This window comes from Abramis brama (assembly GCF_963993115.1).
Source record: "Abramis brama genome assembly, chromosome: 11".
In the NCBI taxonomy this organism is placed as follows: Eukaryota; Metazoa; Chordata; class Actinopteri; order Cypriniformes; family Leuciscidae; genus Abramis; species Abramis brama.
The window spans coordinates 39,019,669-39,031,815 of NC_139973.1; the positions used below are offsets into that span (position 1 = coordinate 39,019,669).

Genomic DNA, 12,147 nt, shown 5'->3' on the forward strand with positions numbered 1-12,147 from the left:
TTTTCGCTGTTATCTGATTAATCTATTTAAATTCTTTAATTTTTTGGCCATCCATACTATTTTAAGAAATATGTTGCTGTTAAAGATGTTTACTAACATATATGTGCAGTTATTTTCGATGGATGGTTTTGTATTTCTGATATTATTTTATGTGTTGTAAATTCCATGTGGTGGAATATATTTTTTCTGTATATTGTATTGTGTTTAACGTTTATCTGAGTATTTTGGAGTTTTATTCTTTGTATTTTGGATGCATCTGACATTTAACTTTAATTGTCATATGCTGAAAGTTATTTTTTCCAGTGTTTGAGAACCCTGTGATGTAGCCTAAGGTTAATATAACTGCAGCTAAAACTATATTATTTCTTTTTATAATTTTGTATGCATTGTTATATATATGTATGTATGAAGAGTTCAGATGCACAAGCCTCTAAGGGTCATCTTAAATTTTCTTCTAGAATGATCATTTTCATCAAGCTCGTATATTTAAGTTCAGTAATTTCACTTAAATGACAACTAATAGGTAATTTGCATTGCCATTTAAGTGGAATTACTGAACTTAAATATACGAGCTTGATGAAAATGATCATTCTAGAAGAAAATTTCAGATGGCGTTCACGTTCACTCACTCCAGGAATCTAGCCTGCTTTGTGTTCACATATAAAGGCCTTCAGGCTCTTCAGCAGCACTTCCAGGGCAAACACCTGCAGTCTCACTCCTTCCTCGCCGCGTGTCTCGGAGGCTGGCTGGTGTTTGGAGAAAATAACAACATCAACAGCCAGGTTAGTGGAGCTCAGTTCATTATCTGATCTATCACTGATGCCTAACGACCGTATTTCAGTTGAAAAGTGTTTGAACTGCTCTTCTTTAATACTGTAAAGCCAGACTTTTTTTTTATGGAACAGTTTATTGAACAATCAGACAAAATCATTAAAAAGGCCCATATTTTATTTAGAGGGCAAACTGAGCAATAATAATAGCAATGTGGTGCAAATGCTGATAGTTATATATGACCAAAAACTAAGATTAAATTCTGATATCTTGTAATGTAAATCAATGAAATCTTTATAACAGCAAGACAGACTACTTACAATGCATACAGTACCTGTCAAAAGTTTGGAAACATTAGGATTTTTTTATGTTTTTCTTACCAACAAAGTAACCAGCATTAACACTGACAAATTCTCACTGAATTAATTCAGTGTGGAGGACATATCTGATAACAAAAGGATTTTTTAAATGTTAATAGTCTCTTCTGCACTCACCAAGGTTGCATTTATTTAATCAAAAATACAGTAAATTGTCACATGATCCTTCAGAAATCATCCTAATATGCTGATTTGATGCTCAAGAAAAATTTCTGATTATTATTAATGTTGTGAACAGTTTTTGCTGCTTCATATTTTTCGTGGAAACCATGATACCATTCAAAAAAATGTGGTAATATAATAAAGAGAAAAAATCATATTTTATTCATCAAGGATGCATTAAATTGATCAAAAGTGACTGAAGAAATTAATAATACAAAAAATATATTTATTAAATGCAATAAATGCGGTTCTTTTGAACTTTCTATTCATCAAAGAATCCTGAAAATGCATCACAGTTTCCACAAAAATATGAAGCAGCTCAACTCTTTTCTAACATTGATAATATCAATCATAAATGTTTCTTGGAGCAGCATATCATCATACTGTATTAGAATGATTTCTGAAGGATCATGTGACACTGAAGACTGGAGTAATGATGCTGAAAATTCAGCTTTGATCACAGGATCACAATATATTCACAAAGAAAACAGATATTTAATTTGTTTTGTATATTTCACGATATTACCGTATTTCTGGTCTAATAAATGCAGTCTTGGTGAGCAGAAGAGATTCTCTTTCAAAAACATAAAACATTTGTAATGTTTCCAAACTTTTGACAGGTACTGTATGAATATCACAGTATATATATTTAAATGCTAAGTTTTATGATCAAAGCTCTTCAGTTTTAAAACATATAATGCAATGCAATACAATGATTGAGATTGTTGATTGATGATTGAGAGATGAACAAATAAACCTTCCTCAAAAGCCTGATGGATGATATTTGAGACTCACATTTGTACATGATTTTTCTAAATAAAATTAGGCTTTATAGGATTTTAAAAAACTGACAGCTTTATGACTGCTTTGATAGTTTTTGCATGTGACTTCACTAGCTGGATAATTGCTGTGGGCACTCTATATAACATCTCTTATTTGGTTTCTGTTGTTTTGCTCAGATAAACATGTACCTGCTGTCCCGGATTCTCTTCGCCTTGTCTCGTCTAGCAGTGGAAAAGGGCTTCATCCCGCAGCCGAAGAAAGACCCGTTCCCCCTGTTTGCCACGCTGGTGTGGGGCGTCGTGCTCTGGTTGTTTGAGTATCACCCACACACACTTCAGCCGTCCCTGCAGTCCTCCATGAACTACCTCTACCACGACAGCAACACATGGCACGACATCTCAGACTTTCTCATCTGTAACAAACCCAAAACCAACTGAGGTACTGCAGGGACAGACCTAGGCTCCTGCGCTAGAACCTAGACAAAATAACAGACCACTTTAGAGTTTTTGTTTCTACTATCCCATTATTTGTACATTTGCACATATTGAAATGGCAGATGTCTAACCTTGACTGTTCTCAAAAGTGTGCTACCTTACATGGTTAGAGGTTGAACTACATGACTCTTAACAGATTATATATTCGCTCCACTTTTACACTCAGATGTACTTGCACTTCATGGTAACTAAGGTATCTAAGGACAGAAACAGAACATGTTCATGAATTTCAAAAATATAATATTTCATTAACTAACAGCGAACAATACGTCTACAGCATTTATTCATCTTAATATTAACCTTAACATTTACTTTTAAGATAAAAAGTTGCATCTTTTAACATTAGTTAATGCACTGTGGGCTAACATTAACATTTCTATTAACTAACATTAAGAAAGGTTAATAAATACTGTAAAAAATATATTTCTCATTGTTAGTTAATGCATTAACTATTGTAAACAAATGAGGGGGTTTCCTCTGCTCGGCCAGGCTCTGTGGGAACAGAAACAGAAGGGTGGTGAGGTTTGAGGAGTGAAACATTGCCTGTTGGAGCTGATGGTGAGCTTCGTCCCAGACCCTCTCGCTCTCTCGGAACCAGTAGTCGACCACTGGAACGTCGGATGGTTCCCCAGACCATGGGAACAGAGGTGGCTGGTAACCGAGTATGCAGTGGAAGGGAGTGAGTCCTGTAGTTGATTGGCAGAGGGAGTTTTGGGCATACTCAGCCCAGCCTAGGAACTAGTTCCAAGAGTTCTGGTGGCCATGGCAGAAGGTTCGTAGGAAGCGACTGATCTCTTGGATCTTCCGCTCAGTCTGCCCGACTGCGGATGGTATCCAGATGAGAGACTTATGGTCACACCTAGGAGGGAGAAGAATGCTTTCCAGACCTTGGAGATGAATTGTGGTCCACGGTCAGACACAGTGTCTTCAGGAATTCCGTAATATCTGAAGATGTGGTTGAAGAGGAGTTCAGCTGATTACATTGCTCTGGGGAGTCCTTTGAGGGGAAGAAGACGACAGGATTTGGAGAAACGATCAGTTATTACCAGGATGCATGTATTACTGTCAGAGACTGGAAGATCTGTCATGAAGTCCACTCCTAGGTGTGACCATGGCCGGTTGGAAATGGGCAGTGGTAGAAGTTTGCCTGATGGTAGGTGGCGAGGACTCTTGGCCATGGCGCAGTCTGCACATTCTTGGATGAATCTTCTCACATCCCTGGCCATGTTAGGCCACCAGAAGCGAACTTTTAGCAGCGAGAGGGTGTTATTGGCCCCTGGGTGGCCAGTGCCCAAAGATGTGTGTGCTGAGTGAATCAGGGGTGTGCGTTGTGCTCTGGTGACATACTGACGACCAGGGGGATAGCCCGACGGAGTAGCGTTGGAGGCATTGGAGGAGGGAATGGAATCTGCCGACCATTGGATTGGCCTCATGATTACTTCACTTGGGAGGATGGATTCAGGCTCTTCTGGAGCATACAGACGGGAAAGAGCGTCAGCCTTCACATTTTTAGAGCCGGGACGATAGAGAGGAAAAGTTAAATCAGGTAAAGAATAAAACCCAACATGTTTTTTGGCTTCTTTGAGATACTGCAGGTTCTTGTGGTCAGTTATAACTGTGAAGGGGTGTTGAGGACCCTCCAACCAATGCCTCAATTCCTCCAGGGCCAGCTTGATGGCGAGGAGCTCTTTAGTACCGACATCGTAATTACTCTGGAATTTCGTTTTCATTTAGTTAAAGTTTTAGTAATTTTGTTTTGTTTTACAAATGTCTAAATAGCTTTTATTAATTAAAGGAGACATATCATGCTTTTAAATTGTTCCTTTTTACATATAAATCATACATTTGTGGTCTATATAAAGCAGAACCGCAATGCTTGGGTCTGAATTCCTCATTATTATAGCTCCACAGGCCCCTTTTTTACCCCTTTTCTGATGTGCGTCTGAGAGCAACTCGTTTTGGTGCGGTCTCTTTAAATACAATTGAGACACTTCATACCCCGCCCCCTCTCCAGGTTGTAGAGGCGTCACTCGGTTCAACTCCACCCCGTTCGGCCATTTTTGTAGTTTAATAGCAGAGATACGATTATCTAGCGGCACAGAAACTTGAAAAACGTTAACAAAATGTCAACAATGGACTTGTCCATCCAGCCTTATATGTTCGAGCCAGAGTCGGACCCGGCGCAGGCGCAAGATGAAAATGAAGACGACGAACCTGAACAACGTCTTCATATGGATGTATCCCAATGGTGTGTTACTGTATTTACATTTACTTCTCCATCCATGCCCACTACTATACAGGTGCTTCCCAATAAATTAGAATATCGTGAAAAAGTTCATTTATTTCAGGAATTCAACTTAAAATGTGAAACTAATATATTGTATAGACTCATTGAATGCAAAGTGAGATATTTCAAGCCTTTATTTGTTATAATTTTGATGATTATGGCTTACAGCTTGTGAAAACACAAAATCAAAATCTCAGAAAATTAGAATATTGCATGAAATCACAGAGTTACACAGTAATCCCATGGTCATTGAACCAGGTTTTGGTTATTTTGGCAGTGTGGGCAGGTGCAAATCCTGCTGGAAAATGAAGGAAGCATCTCCATAAAGCTTGTCTGCTGAAGGAAGCATGAAGTGCTCTAAATGTCCTGGAAGATGGCTGTGTTGACTCTGGACTGTGCTTTATACATATATAGATTTAACACAGCCGTCTTCCATTTTAAGTTGAATTCCTGAAATAAATGAACTTTTTCACGATATTCTAATTTATTGGGAAGCACCTGTAATACTGCTTGTTTTACAATGACTATTTAACACTCACAAAATAATATATAAGTTATTATAAACTATTAAAGAAAAGCACTAAAGTAATAGTGAACTTTTTGTGTTAATTTATAATCTAAAGTTTATAGTCCAGGGATAACATTTTAGATACATTTTTTTATGTTTGTTCTGAACATGCTGAACACAATCTGTTAAAAATTTAATCAATATTGTAAATTATAAGGACTAAACTGCTATCTTGGCAACTGCTTCTCATGGGTGAACTGCGCCTAAGTAGTGTACAGAAATGTTTTTGAAGCATAAGTAGGTGTTTGACGTTGTTGTTGTGTAAAAGTAGCGTGCTGTGTAAAAAATAAAATAAAATACAAAATGTAGGCTACACCTGTACTAGACCAGTGCTTTGGATCAAATCAGAATTCAAGTCAGCAGAAACTGCCCTTTACGATATCTCTGCAATCTTCATATTCATAATGCGTATATGCTAACTTTACATCAACATGTGGTTTATTTACTTACTCCACAAAACTGATGTTTTTGTTTTTTATCTTTATTCCAATCATGTGTTCTTGTGGTAACTGTGCAACTATGCCAACTGAAGTTGAAAATCGATGCTGTCGAGAAACTCCTAAGGTCAGTGTGCTTTGTTAGTACATATTAGGTTAGAGTATACACAATCCTCCATAATAAATTAAACATTTGTTAGGTTACGGCTCGAATGGAGGAAGTATCCAGTCAGCTGACATGCATGGTGGATCATCCTGGATTTGAGCCTGTGTGTCTCAATGAGTATTCTCTACAAAATGCAATAAATGTTTACAAAGCACAGTATGGGCCATTACATCTAAGAGGAATGGTACAGTAAGTGAATTTTTGTTTAGTCCATTTATTGAAATACAAATTTTCTAAATACAAAGAAACAAAATATTGTAATAATTTTCATTACAAACTAAGTAATTTCACCTCTTTGTGTTTTAGTCGTTACAGGTATTGTGCATACAGGAACTTTGTTTCCTGGTGCTGGGGATATCTGGGCCAGAAAGTGCGTGTTGTCCTGCCGTCTTGTGTTGTCTTGAGGATACGGCAGGAGTTTCCAGACAATGAGGGACAGTATGTGGGCTTCAGACCGGTCTGGGATTGAAGCGGGAGACGTAAGCGGAGACCACTGTTGCCTTGTCTGGTCGTGGATGCTGAGATGGGAGTGTTGGTGGGATAGGGATCTTTTCTACCTCATCTATATACGGAGTTGGATCAGGGAAAACTTGTTCAAAGACCAGCTCCATGATGTCGTCAACATAATCTGTAATGACAGAAAATAATTTCCATAACCTATTTTGTTTAAAGGAATAGTTCACCTCAAAGTTGAAAATTGTGTCATCATATACTCACCCTCAAGTTGTTTCTAACCTGTATGAGTTTTTTTCCTACTATGGAAGTCATTGGGTACCAACAACTGTCTGGTTACCGACAGTCTTCAAAATATCTTTCTTTGTGTTCAGCAGAAGAAAGAAATTCATACAGGTTTGAAACAACTTGAGGGTGAGTAAATGATGACACAGTTTTCAACTTTGAGGTGAACTATTTTTAAGTATGTTCTATTGCACTGCCATTTATAGTGGCATTGAAGTTATTTATTTTTGTTGTGTGGCTTTGGTTCAATTGTTATTACTCTGCATGAGAACGTCATTATGTTATAATTAAAACTTTTTTTATTGTTATTAAAATGCTGCTACAATGATTTAGATTTATTGAAATCAGGTTACCACATTAACACACAGAAACATTAATAGTCCCTAAAGGACTTACTCAAGGTTGCTTGTGTTTTGATGGGCTTAGAAGTTCTTTCTCCCTTGTACTTGGGGCAAGACATTCTGTACATGGGCTCTCCATATGAGGTGGTAGCTTGCAGACGGTGAGAATTTTCATTGAAGTGCATTGCCGCCAGGTACAGCCTAGTAGAATAGAAAAGAATATATAGTTTAAAAAAATTAATCTTTCAACATAATACATTTAAAAGCTATATGAAAACACTTAGAATACAAACATTGAACAAACTAAAAACACAAATGCAGTGGCCCTCTGGTGTGGGTGTTGTTTAGGACAGTTAGTGCAGGTGGGATGAATTTTAAGTATTTTAAGTAATTTAAAAAGTGAAATGAGCGATTATAACGCCTTCACAATACTTTTTACCTGCACAGCATTCCCAGGAAAGGATAGTGATTGATTTTTGGGGCAAAGAGCAGGATGATACTGTGGAAAGCTTCAACAGCTGAAGTCTGCAAGTGGGGACTGAGTTTTTCGACGTCCTTGAGAATCCTCTTGGATGTAAGCAAGTTCTCCAGCCAGCAGAATGCAGGTGTAGCTATAACAAATATAGATTAAACTGATTGCCTACATAAATTCAATAGTAAAAGGTAATAAAATCATCACCTGGTTTTAACCATTGCTTTGTATCCCGTGTAGTTTGCAGTGGATGTAAACACTGGGGGAATGCAGGATCATCATGTGTGTGAATGTCTAGCACATGGTTAAGAATGGAGGTCCACTTTGCTACTCTTTCCTGGGGGGTCGTTGAGGAAGCAGCTGTCCAGTAGATATGATTCTGTATACTGCGAAGCCATTTGCTCAGTTGTGTGCAATCTTTTTTTTTAGCTATCTTTACCATCTTTTTGGATAGCCCTAAATAACAAAAAAATGTTAAACAGACAAGAAAATAAATTATTTACTGAGTAAACTTATACATGTTTAAAAAACAGCCAATATACAGCTATAATTTCATCATCGACACTGATAAAATACCTTTTTCTATGTGCCAAACATCGTAGTAGTGGGTGATCTTGGCTTCTTCTCTCAAGTATTTTTGGACCTGAGGATGCCGGTCTGTGACAATACAGTCCAAAGATAAATTATGTGCATTCAAAACTCCAAGGCTGCGTTTCAGTCCCTCAAGCTCCATATGATAACTTCCACCCACTTCATTGCTCTGCAAGTACAATAAAAACATGATTCAATGTGGTTTAATCTCAGAGAAAATGCACTGTTATTTTTAATTACTTGAATTAGTTGTAGGTCAATGACTTTCTGGCTCCTCAGATCCATCATTGTGTAACTTCCGAACTTTGCGGTGTGTCCTTTGAGATTCACAATATGAATATTAGTAATTGCATCAATCCTTGCCTCTGAAGTTGTTACATAAATATAAGAATAATAAGAATAATAATGATAGAGGACCAGTACATACCTGGAGAGTCAGCCTTCATGTCACCACCAAGTATGGCATTTTGTTCTTTAAGCTTCTCCATTATACCATCCTGTGTTGACTTCCACTTGTATATAATAGCTGGCTCTATGTAAAGTCTGGCATGCCGTCTATAGGTATTGTGCTGGAACATTTGCAGCCTCATTGCTCGGAATATCTAAGCAAAAACAAACATGTTCCAATATGCCAATATTTAACACATTACAACTTTGAAGCTTTGAGTGTAAAGTTAGTACTTTTTCCACTCTGAAAAATGAGCCGCCATTGGAATACACAGCAACTGAAAGCTGTAGATTCCCTGCTGGGGTGCCTCCATGTAGTGGTTGACTATTCCATGTTCTTACAAAATCACAGTGTGGACATCGCTGCTCTACACACAGAAAAGTCCCAACTGTTCTGGTCCGCACCCTTGTCCCTCGGTGACACACTGGGCACACCTCAAAAAGTTCTAAGAGGCATTTTTCATATACAATATAAGTAAGCATTTTGTAGGTCAGTGTAGAAGGGTCAATGCTATAGAAAAAAACAAGCACAACATGCAAACATAAATATACATAGTACAACTAGTTCATGAAAGAGTCTGCATAAATTATTGACTGGTATTGTTATGCTTACATGTGTCCAGTATCCTCTGTCAAAGCCCTTATGGAGTCCTCAGGGTTGTAGGTTAGATCATGTGGGCTCTGTATCATTGTAGAGCTGCCCTCTAAAGAGTCAACACCCACTTCGGTCTGCTCCAGACAGGGTCTCTTTATTGGCGTGATTTCTTCTTCAATATCAAGCAACCGGCGTCGCTTAACTGGTGTGGAGGACAGGAAGGCATGTGTTCGCACAAAGGTAGTAGTTGAAGTGCAGACTCCAACATCTGAGCACTTTGGGGAACACACCTGTGTGCCTTTGAGTAAAAAAAAAAAAAAAAAGTAGTATTAGCAACACTGTTATATTAGCTTAACTTTGTTTTTCTAATACAATTTACAGCCTAGCAGTTAATCCATTTTGCAAACCTGTACTCTTGACATGAGGTAGGAGTGTTTTCATAGAAAGCTGTGTCCCAACGGAGCACATCTGGGGATTTGTTTGACAGCCTTTGTCAGCAAATGTTGGTTTTTGACAACAAGGTTTGTGCCTTGTTGGTTTAGCCATCTAAATAAAGTGAAAGTCGATTTCTCTTGTTAAAACAAGCACACTAACAAGACAAATTACTACGTCCTAATCTTACAACTAAAAATCTGTATTGATAATATGCTACGTTTAGAAAAGCATCAGAAAACACAGCAGCTAAATAACCATTGTCATCATGACACTCAACAACAGTAATACTGCTACAGACATGTACTTAAAAAAAAAGAAAAGTCAAAAGTACTCCTAAACAATGACCACCGTGTGTTTTAAGAAAGGAAAGTACAGCTTTTTTACAGCTTACCGAAGTGCTCTGCTCGTCGCCTCCAAAGACAGAAGGAATTGACCCTACCATCAGACGAAGTCGATCGGCAAATCCTTCTTTATACTGGCGGAGGTTGATGAAGTAGTTATCACTGAAGTGATTCGCGCACACAAAAATGACTTTACCCACATATGTGGGTATATTTCCGCGAAAAATAAAACTCAACCAGGCACTCCGAAGAGGTTCTGATGCTGGGAGACGGTGTAATGAAGCGTGTGGGTTAGTACATCCAACAACCGAACATTTTGACTTACCCTCTCGTAAGTTCTGCATATTTGAGCTTGGACTACAAATTCATAGCGAGAAATAAAAATGGCGGATTGCTCGAAGTGTTGAGCCGGTAGTCGATGTCCTTATTTGGCAGTTCCGCTGCAAATACTGTGACGTAATAGTTCACAAAACGTCATAGATAATAGAAAAATCGGAACCGGTTGAAAAATAAGGCCGAAACAGAATATAAAGATATCAACGAAACACCTGAAGAGACTGATTTGAAATTTTCTATACTTCTAAACACTAAAAATATACAACAGAATGCATTTAAGGGCTAAAAAAGTGGATTTAGCATGATATGTCGCCTTTAATTTTTTTTCAGTCTTCGTTATTTTAGAACATCAAGTTAAACTAAATGAAAATAAAATATAATTTTATTTAACGTTTTCTTTTGTATGTGTTATAAAATATAATTTTGCTTTTTATCAGCACATTCTGCACTCTTCAGTTCTTCTTGCTATAAGTTTCACTTAACTATAATAACCATGCGTTCAGACCACATTATAATTATAAACGGATGCATTTATAATGAATTCTTGCAGACATCTACATACTAACTTCAAAAAAACGTTTTCTCAAGTTGGCTTTTTATAGTTCAGTCTTTTTTTATTCATGTGAAATCCTCTTCACTGTAAATGTTTAATATGTGCAGGGGTTGTTATGTCGCATAGAGTATTTCCTAATCCAGATCTGGTATATGATAGATTCTTATATTCACCATATTCACAGTGTGGGTGTGTGATCTCAAGCCCTTTCTGTGACTAGATCAGTGTCAGGCTTGGTAAATGCAGACCTTTCAGTCTTTATAGAATGCAGATTTATTATGCACTTATACAACAATGAAAATATCACACAAAAAAATCTATTATACCACTTCATGGCTCATTATTAGTCGTAAATGAGGTTGCCACATGAAACCTGTTAAGAACAAAACATTTCACCTCATAATCAAAAGAAAGATTGCATTTCGTTAATTGCATTAATTTTGCTTAAAGGGGTGGTATAATGCCCTTTTCACAAGATGTAAAATAAGATAAAATAATTTAGTTCCAATTAAACTTATGACTCCATTTTATCACGACCTCAAATTTAGGTTAGAATGCCAATTGGTTAATGGTCATTTATATAATAGTTTAGCAGCACATTTGATTATTCTTTTCAACTCTTTACTTGTATTTTACACATTCATATTAGGAAGCTATGTCGCTTTGAGGTCCTCACGCCTTCTGTTTAACACAGGTCTCACAATGTTTAACGTCAGTTTTGGTCACTAAACAGGTAATTGGCTATATACCTGAGATGGTCGCATTCACGCTTACACAATAAAAAAAAACTTTGGTATAGCCCCCATGGTTTTGCATACACTTGAATTTAAAGTAAAGTTTACTTCAGGCAGAGGTATGGCCACTACTACAGATATAAGTTGACCAATATTACTTCTCTTATAATAGCTTTGGATTGGCCATGTCGTGGTTTCCCACGTACACTTATCTAAAGTAACATTAAATTAAAACAGGTAAGACACACCAAAATTTAGGTTGGTCAAGCAGCATTTTTACTGTCCTAAACGGAAATTCTCTTCTTGTCTTTGCAAACCAAGTACACTTGAATTAGTGCCAAATATTAGTCGTCACTAATCTGACGCAGACTTGCGGTAACATACGAATCTGTTTAATCTACTTGGGAAAACAATTTCAGAGTCAGTCAGAATAAAATCAAATGTAACAACTTTATTATGTCAGGTAAATGTATCATGCCAATTTCATAATCAGTTCAAAGATAATAAATACAAAACATC

General features: G+C 37.2%; 3 protein-coding genes across 3 annotated transcripts; 1 reads left to right on the forward strand and 2 right to left on the reverse strand.

Moving 5' to 3' along the window:
• Positions 1–608: 608 nt before the first annotated feature.
• Positions 609–6,492, forward strand: LOC311091854 (peroxisomal membrane protein 4-like; the record flags this gene model as incomplete). The annotated part of the gene is made up of 5 exons (XM_084127961.1): positions 609–782; positions 2,270–4,835; positions 5,975–6,006; positions 6,080–6,234; positions 6,352–6,492. The coding sequence occupies 2 exons, from the start codon at positions 609–611 to the stop codon at positions 2,528–2,530; spliced, it is 435 nt and encodes a 144-aa protein (XP_083984087.1). The 3' UTR covers positions 2,531–4,835; positions 5,975–6,006; positions 6,080–6,234; positions 6,352–6,492.
• On the reverse strand, positions 6,358–8,705 carry LOC311092270 (uncharacterized protein). The gene is made up of 7 exons (XM_084128851.1): positions 8,615–8,705; positions 8,428–8,504; positions 8,173–8,356; positions 7,804–8,052; positions 7,564–7,735; positions 7,180–7,325; positions 6,358–6,673 (listed from the first exon to the last, which is right to left on the reverse strand). The coding sequence occupies exons 1-7, from the start codon at positions 8,673–8,675 to the stop codon at positions 6,495–6,497; spliced, it is 1,068 nt and encodes a 355-aa protein (XP_083984977.1). The 5' UTR covers positions 8,676–8,705; the 3' UTR covers positions 6,358–6,494.
• Positions 8,706–8,742: 37 nt separating this feature from the next.
• Positions 8,743–10,134, reverse strand: LOC311091855 (uncharacterized protein; the record flags this gene model as incomplete). Its single annotated transcript, XM_084127962.1, has 4 exons — positions 10,056–10,134; positions 9,637–9,775; positions 9,248–9,527; positions 8,743–9,145 (listed from the first exon to the last, which is right to left on the reverse strand). Exons 1-4 carry the CDS (start codon positions 10,104–10,106, stop codon positions 8,743–8,745), a joined length of 873 nt encoding a protein of 290 aa, XP_083984088.1. The 5' UTR covers positions 10,107–10,134.
• Positions 10,135–12,147: the final 2,013 nt, after the last annotated feature.